Here is a 12,055-nt window from a genome sequence, read left to right on the forward strand (position 1 = left end):
TGAGTAGTGTGACCTTTTAGCCTATAACTAAGTCACAAGGTTTCCAGGAAATGGAGCTCCCTTACTTTCACTTTTAGTTTTGTTATTACTGACTTAGCTGTGCGACTTTCACGTGTCCTTTTGTCATCACTGATTTTCAAGTAATGTGCCTGCAGAATTTCCCAGCTCCTTCCACCTATAATAACACCACGTCTACGTCAGATTTGTCAGGGGCAGGTGGGAGGGATTTGAGAGGGGCAGACCTAGCGTTACACAGGACACAGGCCTCTGATCTATCTATATATAGAGTGGGGCTGGAGGATACAGCAGCCATATCCCCACTGACCAGGCAGAGCGAAGGAGACACAGAACTGTGAGTTTAAATTACATACCGTTTTGTTGAACACTTCAATCTTAGCATACGCGTTTTTTTTACAACAGACACTGAACTTTTCAAACAACTTGAATTTTATATTGTGATCTGACTTGTGAAGTTATTGTGCTGCTCTGACTCGTGTGGAAGACATTTTTTCAGAGTGCTGGCACAAATACAGACCTGTTTGTCTTTCTATTCTTGTGAGCATTGTCATTAACATAAAGCATGCCCTGGCCCCTTACCCTAATCATAACCATCCTAACTAACTGTCTAACCCCAGCCCTAAACAGAATCCTAACCTAAACCTAATTCGAACCTTAATTTTAATGCCAAGTTTTAACCTTCAAACTCATTTTTTTAAGCATTGAGGGATGGTTAAAAATGTCCTCACAATATGAGTTACTTGGGAAGGATGATGAGGAGTCAGTTTTTGAACTGGACTCTTATTTGGGTCAAATGAACTTTCCCCTCCGGCTGGAGTTTAACCCAAAACTACAGAAATATAAGTGATGCTTTTTGAGTTCTGATTGTCTAAATGGGATGGCTAAATGGGTTTCAATGCTGGTTGGTAAAGATAGTCCCGTGTTTTCCCTCTATTAGCTATTTTCAAAAATTGTTTGTCATGTTTGCTCATCATGAATTATATTTATGACAGCATACACAGAAAGTCATGTAAAGTTTCCCAGCAAGCATTTTTTGGTTTAAAAAACGTCTAATAGCCGTCTACATGAAGACCTGACATCTAGGCTAAATCACGGCTGAATTTGGGCTGTCAGTGAAAATTTGATAGACGTCTAACCATAGCCAAAGTGTAGACATCATCAATTATATGGCTATGTAGAGACCATGTCCAAAAAATGGAGATCAACATATTTTAATTACTCTTGACTCTCCATACGTGATTGAATATCATACCGCATGCCATCTGCAATGGCGAAAATTACATTTAATCAATTTCAAAATTAAATCGGCTAGATTTGGGTTACATGTAGCTAGACTAAATCGGAGCTAAATATAGCCAATACGTTTAAATCACGACTATTGCTTGCTGGGTTGTAACACCCCCTTAAGTCATGCTGAATTGAAAATAAAATTTGCAATGCCTGCAACATTTCACCAGCAGTAAAATCAGCATGATGGATCTGTAATTTGTTGTGCTTTTATTTATTTATCAAACAATTAGCTCAATCAGCTTGAATGGTTATGTGCATTTGCAGTGACAGTTTCTTGTTGTATTTGTCTCAATGCCTTTGTCACACAGTATGTCTGTAAAGATGAAGAGCAGATAAAATGAAGAAAGACGACGATGACAACACAGCAGCAGGAGGAGGAGACTCTGAAACTAAATCTGTACCATCTGCAGCCAGTGAGAAAGGTAATGTTTTAACCACTGTGCATCCCTTCACAAAACTTTCCTCCGGTGTCATTAGAAGACAAAAGTTTCTGTCAAAAAATTATTTGAAAAAAAAAAAGATATATTAATATTATTTTTCTCTGTCACTGAATTTAATCCAACCATCTTCAGTCCTGATCATAACTACCAAATATTCCATCATTTTCAGAATTGTAACCGTTTAAATGCCAGTTTGTTGAGTTAATGCCACTGTTTTTTTTCTTATGAAAATAAGGTATTTTTATATATTGTTTAATTATATATTATTGTTATTATGGCATATTTTTATTTGATAAGCAACATTAATATTTAATGCATTTTTATTTATTTTTTAAACAGTGTCAGATTAAAAAACATTGGCTCTGATCATAACTGCCAAACATATATTCATTTTCAGAACTCTAACCCCAGTTCTTCAGACAAGATGCTATGTTGGGGTTTTTGAATGTGTATTTTTTTTTTTTTTTCAAATAATTCAAATCATATGTGTAAATCTTATTAACCTGGAATGTTTAACTGACCGAAACAAATTCTTTTATGTCTGATCGTGCAATCTGCTTGTTGTTACATCACCCTGCTGTAGACGATGAGAAGAGAGCAGCTAAAACAGAGGTAAGGATGACATCTTATGGTCCTCAGTTGTCATTGTTCATACAGAAGCATTTCTTTTTTAAATGCTATTTTTCTGAAATTATGTCAAAGTTCAACACGAATACTTGAACCTTCAGCTGAAGATTGGAGCCTTTTGCCTTGTTAGTTTACAGTGAGTTTGAGTCCTTCAACTTCCTGGTTGAACACATGGATGAACTGAAACAACACTTGCAGAAGAGATTCCTTTTGTCTCACTAAAATATAAACCTGGTTGCATTTAGTCGAACATGTACCTAATGTCAAAAGTTCTAACCTGGTTAACGTATGTTAAATAAAATAATGTTTTCATAGTGTAATCCAGTGAATGAACCCAGTGATGCTGAACACTCAAAGAATGATGACAGCACAACAAAAGGAGGAGAATCTGAAATCAAGCCTGTACGATCGGCAGATCCTGGGACAGGTGAAATTTTCATGAATATTGCAATAATATGAAAAAATCAAGAATAGAGCTAATGAAGCTTTTAAACGGGCACTGTGTAGGAATTTCTCCCACCTAGTGTTGAGATCGTATATTGCATTCAAACGGATAGCGCACTCTAGCGCATCACTGTTTCAAGCGCGTATTGCAACAACGGTAGCTGCTGTGTACCAAAAAGCTATGATAACATTGATGAAACCATGTCATCCGATATTTCATGGAGTATTCATTCAGGCTGCTACACAGACACATGTGACGCGAGTTGACAAACCCCCTCCTCACCATGCTGGCTGTGTTTACAATGTAGGACTGTTGGGGCAGGTGTAAATCGAAAACAAACCAATCACGTCTTGTCTTTTGACAACTGACAAGTGGCTCAACCTCACACACCTCATCTCTCTCCACCTGGGAAAGACTACCCCGATGCTGACCCTCGTTTTTTGAAATCGCTGACATTGCCTTTTTGCCTTTTTTCAAATGCACCGGCACTTGTGACTAGCCTGCTTGCTGCTGTTTTTCATCGCTCTACCTGCAGGAAAAACCGGACCGGAAACCGACAAGTGAAAACGCGAAAGGCGATTCCGTATTTCTCAAGTATGTCCCTGTACATACCTGTATTTTCAAGATGGCGCATGTACATGATGAGACACCGGTCGCAATGTATATGTAAATGAGAATTTCGGAGCTTATGAACATACTTAGATATGCTGATGGAGGTAAATACACATGTGCTAGGACACACTTTTGACTGCAAAATTTGTTTGTCTCAAAGAACAACTGAAAGTGTTACACATAGTGCCTTTAATGTTCAAAATAGATTACAGTTATTATAAATAGAAAACCAAGATATCAGTTTAAAAGTATATTGCTCCATCCCTCATATAATACACTTATTCTATTGCAGGTACCTTAAATATGGATAAGAGAGGAAACAAGGATGAGGTAAGAAACTCCATATTTAATTCATTAAAAGTTAAGGATGATTTACTTTATACCTCATTGTATGGTGTTACAATGCTTTACATACAGGACATATTTATTTACTTATTTACAGCAGTCAGTGAAGACTTCTGAAGAGATCAACAGGAAGGAACAATATCAAAGAGAAACCGAAACACTGCTTGGCAGACTTCACCTTCAAGACAAACATCAACAGAAGTTGTCACCAGCAGATTTTCTTAAAGTAGGTCCACCTGTGAAACAGGACCATGAAACATCTGAGAAGGAACTCGGTCATACTTTTCTTCAGAGGTTGATGATGTTAGACTACAGAGCCAGATATATTCCTGTAAGACAGGATAGTGATGAGGAGACCCATTCAAAATCTGTTGTAGCGTCTGACACTGTTGATACAGGCGATGACTTCAGTCATTTTTATAGCACCACTGCAGACTTTGATCAATCAAAACAGACTCACATGCATCCAATGGATGTTCAAATGGCAGTATTTCACTGCTCAGACAGCTTTTTGAAGCAGAACATGATTACAAAGCTATCACAATGTCAGTATGCCTTACCTTTGCTTGTTCCTGACCCAGTCACAATGGACATTGAATGTCCACTGTGGACTTTCAGACAAATAAGAAAAACATGGAAGGTAACTGAAATCAAAGATAATTCAAACATTGTCACCATGAAGAGTATGCCCATCTGCAAAGCTGAGACACCCATGGTGTCATTTCTCCGCCTGGGTTCACTATCTCTGTCTAAGTCACAGCTGATTAACACTTTGATCAATGAACGTCACAGCACCTTCTTCCACAGAAACTGCCCAGGTAGCACCAAGTCTCGCCATCTGATGGATGGTGTGGCAGAGATTGCCTGGTACTGCCCTGCTGGAAAACCCAATGATGCCTTCACTGACTGCATTGCCTTCTGTAATCTTCATGGTGATGCCCAGTTAATTGAAAAACAGCGTAACATATTGACTGAGAAATCTTCAATCAATGTGGTTCTTGTACCAACTCTGGGAAAAGGTGACAAAGGTTCTGCAGTTATGTCAGTCCTTCTCAAGTCTCCGACGCCCCTCATATGTCTCACTGCTGATAGTGAATGTGATGCTGTTGAGAAAATAAAGGGAAAATACATAATGGGTCTCAGGGACAGAAGCCAGTCAGATGTGTCTGAAGAACTGAAAAAAATCATTGGAAGAATTTTGTCAGGACCACATGCATCCTTCTGGCTTGAAACCATGGCTGAAGTCTCTGGAATCAGAGTGGATGAAGACGACAAAGTCTGCCAAAAAGGAAAATCTGCTGCAATGAAAATTGTGAACTTGCTTCAGGGGATGGATGTGTCAAAGATCAAAGATACATTTCTCCCTTGTCAAGGCCAACTATGGCACAAGTGGTGCAGAATAAACAAAGAGCTTTATCACCTCAAAGGACACATTGAGAAAGAGAAATGTAAAAAGCAACAGGAACTGATGCAGATACGACAAAAACAACGCACCACTTCCTGTACTGAAGTAATGAAGTTGTTCATTAAAAGCCTCTCGTCGTTGCCATCAAAGGAGAAAGAGTATTTCCTGAAGTGGACTCAGATCTTAGCAGATGCCCTCTCCACAGATGATCTGTGTTTAATTTTACAGAGCTATGATGAAAAGTGGTCTGAGGTCTTGGCTTTGAAAGAGAAGCATGACAAATCTGATCTGTTAAAAAGCAAGCAAACTGAGCTTGAACGAATATCAACAAAACTACAGTCTGCCACTTTCGGTTTGGAGCACATCTTTAGAGAAATGGGACAGATCTATGAAGCCCATGCATCTCTGCAGAAACAAACAAAGATGAGAAAAACTGACTGGTCTAAATACCCTGAGCTGGCTGCAGAGCTGATGATATCAGGACACCCAATGGAGCTGATGGATGGTGATGCAGGTCATGTGCCTTTAACATGGATCTCTAGTCTTTTAGATGAGGTCATCAAGAAACTGGGCGACAAGAGAGTTTTTGTTTTGTCAGTGCTGGGTGTACAAAGCAGTGGAAAATCAACAATGCTGAATGCCATGTTTGGGTTACAGTTTGCAGTGAGTGCTGGCAGGTGCACCAAGGGTGCCTTCATGCAGCTGGTCAAAGTTTCAGATGAGATCAAGAAAGACTTTGAGTTTGACTTCATTCTAGTGGTGGACACTGAAGGACTGCGCGCTCTTGAGTTGGAGGGTAACAGCACTCTTCACCACGACAATGAACTGGCAACGTTTGTTGTTGGTCTGGGAAACATGACACTGATCAACATCTTTGGAGAGAATCCAGCGGAGATGCAGGATGTTCTGCAGATTGTTGTTCAGGCTTTCATGAGGATGAAAAACGTTAAACTTTCTCCAAGTTGTGTGTTTGTTCACCAGAATGTTACAGATATTGCAGCTTCAGAGAAAAACTTGCATGGAAAAAGACAGCTGCAAGAAAAACTGGACAAGATGGCCCAACTAGCAGCCAAAGAGGAGGTTTGTAATGCTGAGTGCTTCCGTGATGTCATTGCATTCGATGTGCAGAAAGACGTGAAATACTTTGCCCAACTATGGGAGGGAAGTCCACCTATGGCTCCTCCAAATCCAGGGTATAGTGAGAGTGTCCAAGAGCTGAAGAAGTTCATCCTCTCCAAAGCTTCACAGTCAACTGGAATTACTCTCTCACAGTTCAAAAGCAAAATTCAGGACCTGTGGAATGCTCTGATGAATGAAAACTTTGTTTTCAGTTTCAAAAACACACTTGAAATTGCAGTGTACAGAAAACTTGAGGTCCAGTATGGGAACTGGACCTGGGCCCTGAGGAGCAACATGTTGACTATTGAGAACGGGCTTTACACCAGAATTGAAAACGGAAAACATGACAAGGTTGAGCTCAGATATCTACATGAGGAAATGAAGATAACCTATGAAAAAATCAAAAAAGCAATGACAACATACTTTGATGATGACAGAGACAAAGAAATACTGGTTCAGTGGCGAGGACGATTTGAAAGTAAAATCAAGGAGTTTCATGATGACCAAGTGAGAGGAGTCAAAAAAAAACTGGATGAAGTCATTGAGCAGAAAAATGCTTGTAAAAAGCTTGATGATAAGAAGACAGAGTTTGAGAACAAACTGCTACAAAAGAGCAAAGAGCTCGCTCATCAGTTAAAGGACAAGGCAAAAGATGAAGAGGAACTTAAAAAACAGTTCAACTCTGTTTGGAGTGGCTGGGTTAGTGAACTAACTGCAGGCACAAAACCTATTGAGGAAATTAACTATAAAAAGGATCAGGCAACTATCCTTCAGGAGCTTGGTTTTGAATGGTCTCTTATAACTGAATCTGAAAGCAGTGGCAGATACAAAAAAATATCAGAGGTGGGTGATTACATTCATCATGTGTGTCTCACCAAGGACAAAGGTCTCTGCATCCCAGGCCAACAATCCCAAGATGATAAGAAGGAAAATACGAGCAACGAAGATCAAGGACGAATGTCAACAATTTGGCAGTCTTTTAAAAAAATGTTCCAATTTAGGCCAACAGAACAAACCAAAGAACATACATCAAGAAGTTCTTTAGTATCTGAAGAACAGGAACTCATCAGATCCCTCATTTACAGTATTGAAAAACAGTCCCTTGATGCAATCAAGGGCAAACCTGTTGCTACAAGAGGCTACAGTCCAATTTACTTCCAAGAAGTGGCCAAAAATGTCAAAGAGAAGGTGAAAGAGTTTGAATCAAAAAGGAAATATGCTGTGAAGAAGGAGTTTACTGTTGATCTTATTCTGTTTGTGTTTGAAAAAGCAGGGAGATGGCTTTCAGAGTCCCATAAGAAATTCAGAATGAACAACGATGCAGTCACTTACGTAGAAAGCAAGAAAAAGCAATATTACAACATTTTCAGCAGCTTCTGCAGAGGAAGCTCATCTGCTGTTGTGTTTGGAGAACTGATCTGTGAGAAACTGAAGAGTTCCACTGTTGAAGCTGTCTGTAACAAGACTGCTATTGATCTTGCTGGAGAGATGAAGTGCAGTTTCCCAGCATTCAGTGGGAACAGGTTGAACTTGGAGAAACACTTGCTGAAGTCACTGGCTGAGAAAGAGGACTTTGATGATTTTATCACCTACATCCAACACCCAAGAAACCAAGCAGAGACTTTTATAGAAGAGCAAGTACAAAAATACATCTTCACAGACAATAAAAATAAAGCTCGGACAATATTCAAGAAAAATGTTGAAGACATCAATAAGCTTGTGAGTCAAGCTTTATTCACTGCAACAGATAAAGTCAAAACCCAGAGTGGAGACTCAGACATGTGGGTGGAGGAATTTTACAATTTGCTAAAAGATGAGCTGACATTCAACACCTTTTGTTGTCAAAACTTCAGTGACATCAATGATTTTGACTTTGTCAGAGAAGAGATAGAGAAAGGCCTTGTATCTGTCATGAAGGAAGTGAGCAGTATCTCACTGGATAAGATGGAGGAATTCAGGATGAAGCCTGATCAAATCCTAATTGATCAACTGTGTAACTGCTGCTGGGCAAGGTGTCCATTCTGTGGAGCTGTTTGTACCAACACGCTAGAAAACCACAGTCCTGACAAACACAGTGTGCCTTTTCATCGGCCCTCTGGGGTAAAAGGATGGCACGATATAGACACAATGGACCTGGACATCAATTTCTGCACAACATCAGTTGCAAGTGATGACTTTTTTTATCCTTATTGGCATTCATATGATTCCTTTCCTTACAAACACTATCAAAGGGCTGGGAAGAAGTATGCAACATGGCAAATTACTCCTGATGAGTCAAAGCTGACATACTGGAAATGGTTTGTATGTCGATTTGAAAAGCAACTGGAAGACCGCTATAAATTAAAATTCCAGGGCAGGGGAGAAATTCCTCCTGAGTGGAGAGACCACAGTAAACAAGAAGCTATTGAAAGTCTGGATGAAATGTACAATCTGTGACTGAGCCAGAAACAACCAAACTCTACTCAGTATAACAGAAACTGTCTTTAACTGTTGAAAAGAAATAGGAGTTTTTGATTTGATTGAAGGAGCGCGACAGTAGCAATATTCAGGATGAGGCCTTCCCCAAGATGACTGAAAGAAACAGCACCTATTTATAATGTGATCAATATGTATCTCAGTTTGTTTTGCAGGATAACATTATTTAGTCAGGATTCCTGAAAATGCCATGAAGCAAAGGCGAACACAACAAATGTGTAATTATAAATGGCATGTTTGTTAGCCATTAAAGGATGATTGTAAAAAAGTATACGACAGATCAGAATCAGTCATAGGTTTTTATGCCTCCGTGTGGGCAAAAGCTGTAGCTGGAGGGATTATGTTTTCGGGTTGTCCATCTGTCCATCCCTTTGTCCCATTATTGTGAATGAGATATCTCAAGAACACCTTGAGGGAATTTCTTCAAATTTGCTTCAAATGTCCACTTGGACGTAACAATGAACTGACTAGATTTTGGTGATCAAAGGTTCAGGTCAAAATTACCTTGCGTCTGAATCATTCTCGTGTATGCGGTATCTTAAGAAGGCCTTAGGGGAATTTCCTCAAATTTGGCACAAACGTACACTTTGATGGTAGGGAATTCCTTTAAATTTGGCACAAACAAACACCGTGCTGCCCGGTTAGTATACCAGCATATATCAATTTCTCACTAGTACTAGTATTATTTCCATGTATTTATTCCAGATATTTAACATTGTAGTATTTTCAAAACATCTCATAAATGGTGAAAAATCATACTGATACAATTTCTATACAGTCGAATAACATTAAATATATGTTGTCTAAACAGTGAGAATTTATTTTATTTTATTTATTTTTATTAAAAATTGTAAATGTATTATCTTAGCATCCCTACCATGTCCATGAATGGACAATTCAACTATTTGGTTTAGCATGGCTTTAGAATGTTAAAAAAAAAAAATAAAAAAAATCAGACTTACAGTTATTCTGCATAAATTGTTTAACAACAATGAAGTACTTTTATTTTGTAGTAATTACTTAATTTCAATTACATTAGCTTGGCATCACTCCCTTTACTCTAAAAGGACAAATGAACTGTTTGGTAGCGCATATTTAAAAAAAAATATTTGACCCTATTAGACCTTTATTTCTTGTATAAAGTTACATAAGTCTGTTCAGTCAGACCTCTGAAACTAGAACGTCAAAAAAACACATGTCCACCTTTGACAATCCTACCACACAGAGCCCCAATGTCTGGAATGAATCTTTCCTGACTTCCTGTAGGAGGTGAACTAAAAAGGCAGAATATTTAAAGACACAGTGACATCTAGTGGACTTGTTTTGCATGACATACTTTAACCAAATGGTAAAGATAGGTTAATGAGGTTGGGTGAACATTTTTTATTCAGTTATAGTGACTCAAAATGTGCTCTACTTAACAGTTTAGGTGAAAGTTCAAGGGTAAAAAACAACAACAACAACTTCAAATTTGGCACAAACATCAACTTGGATGCAAGGAAGAGCTGATTAAAATTTTGTGGTCAAAGTTCAAGATCCATGTGACCTCACTCACAAAACAAGTTTTTGACAGTCACTTAAGAATTCATATAACTATGACCAAATCTACACAAATCTCTAATAGAACAAGATGATGAAGTGATGAAATTTTATATCAAAAAGGTCAAAGGTCAGCTTCACTGTGACATCATAACGTTCTACTGAAACATTTTTCTGGCCATTATTCAACATCATAAGTCAGAAACAAAAAGTTTGATCAGTATTTGGTCAGATACTGAACTGGTGACACTAATCTTGGGTGCCCATCTTGAAACTGTGCTGATTATATAGATCTTCTGTGCTGCTGAGTTTAAGATGTGTGTGAAGCATCCATGTTTCAGAATATGCACCTTCTTTGCAGCAACATTAGAAGCACTGTCAACTGTCATGACATCATATGACTTTGGACAGACGTGGGTATAAACTGTAACTGCAAACTGACATGTTCATAAAACTAAAAGATGACAAACCAAGTTGTCTAATTAAAAATACGTTTTGTTTTTATTCAAGTAAAGTCATCTTTATTTATATGGTGCATTTTATATACAATAAAATGCAACACAATGTGCTACCACTTAGAAATGACATATAATAATAAAACAAGTGCAAATGACAAGTAGAGAAAGAATCAGTGCCAAAATTACAAATGCCCAAACATACAAGACACACACACACACACACACACACACACACAGAAGAAGTCAGCCATAGACTGTTATGAAGAGAAATGTTTTTGACTTGAGTTTAAAAGTATTCAGTGTGTGCCTCTCACAGGTCCACAGGCTAGGTGTTTCATCTGCTGGGACATATATGCAAAAGCCAGCCTCTCCTGCTTTAGAATTAGTATGAGCAATGGTTGGATGACCTCATGTACTGAAGCGCAGGACCATATAGAGCTTTGTATACAAGTAACAGGATTTTAAAATCAAGATCAAAATTATTATTATTATTTAAATTATTATTATTTTAGGATGCTTTCTCAAAGTCTAATGTTTTTTTTTAAATGGTGAATGATGATTTGTCTTTCTAAAGTATTTGGAGTATTCAACAATTTTACACTTTTGAAAAAGAAATGTCAGTCTTGTGAAAAAAATGAATGTTTCATTTTAGCGCAATAAATAAGCCCTTCATACAGTCATTGGAGTGTCCGTCTCCTTTGTTATTGATAAGCATTTGAAGAAGACCTGATTTTCTTTTGGCACACTCAAAAATATGGCTAAGTCCTGTCACATACTAATTTAAGTATGTTTAATCTTTTTTGACCCAAAATCACAAATTGTGGCAAATTCTGTCAGCAATTTTTAGTTTTAGTCTTGGTGCTGGACATTTAGTCTCACCTTCATCAAAGAAAACCTTAAACATTTTAGTCTAATGTAAGCCGGTAAAAACACATGACATTCTAGTCACTGAAAAACTGGACAGATGATTGTTTTACATACAACATTTTAGTCTAGTTTAAGTGAAGACCAAGAGTGAGCATTTTAATCAAACTTAAAAAACTGCCTTTAAATATGATTTCATCTGATTCATTTAAGGCTAAAGGAAAATTAGCCATAAAATGACAGGCTGTATGATTAAGACTGCAGCTTTGCAGAGAGGGTGTCTGGTCTGATGTTGTTCTGATTTACATATTTATCTTTGTACAGACATGATTATGAATTATTATGAAGACAGTAAACAACAACAACAACAACAACAACAAAATACACTGCTGTCCTTTTTTAGGCACAGTTACAAACT

At 37.9% G+C, this 12,055-nt stretch overlaps 1 protein-coding gene across 1 annotated transcript; it reads left to right on the forward strand.

The window, feature by feature from the left end:
- Positions 1-203: 203 nt before the first annotated feature.
- Positions 204-11,453, forward strand: LOC117269058 (interferon-induced very large GTPase 1-like). Its single transcript, XM_033645885.2, has 6 exons — positions 204-352; positions 1,617-1,730; positions 2,332-2,360; positions 2,691-2,802; positions 3,725-3,762; positions 3,875-11,453. The coding sequence occupies exons 2-6, from the start codon at positions 1,646-1,648 to the stop codon at positions 8,735-8,737; spliced, it is 5,127 nt and encodes a 1,708-aa protein (XP_033501776.2). The 5' UTR covers positions 204-352; positions 1,617-1,645; the 3' UTR covers positions 8,738-11,453.
- Positions 11,454-12,055: the final 602 nt, after the last annotated feature.

The sequence above is a fragment of the Epinephelus lanceolatus genome, chromosome 18 (genome assembly GCF_041903045.1).
Source record: "Epinephelus lanceolatus isolate andai-2023 chromosome 18, ASM4190304v1, whole genome shotgun sequence".
NCBI classification, from domain to species: domain Eukaryota; kingdom Metazoa; phylum Chordata; class Actinopteri; order Perciformes; family Serranidae; genus Epinephelus; species Epinephelus lanceolatus.

Coding starts and splice junctions, on each gene's coding strand:
- LOC117269058 (XM_033645885.2), top strand. CDS start 1,646: ATGAAGAAAGACGACGATGACAACACAGCAGCAGGAGGAGGAGACTCT. Junction 2,803..3,724: donor ATCGGCAGATCCTGGGACAG/GTGAAATTTTCA, acceptor ATTCTATTGCAG/GTACCTTAAATATGGATAAG. Junction 3,763..3,874: donor AGAGAGGAAACAAGGATGAG/GTAAGAAACTCC, acceptor ACTTATTTACAG/CAGTCAGTGAAGACTTCTGA.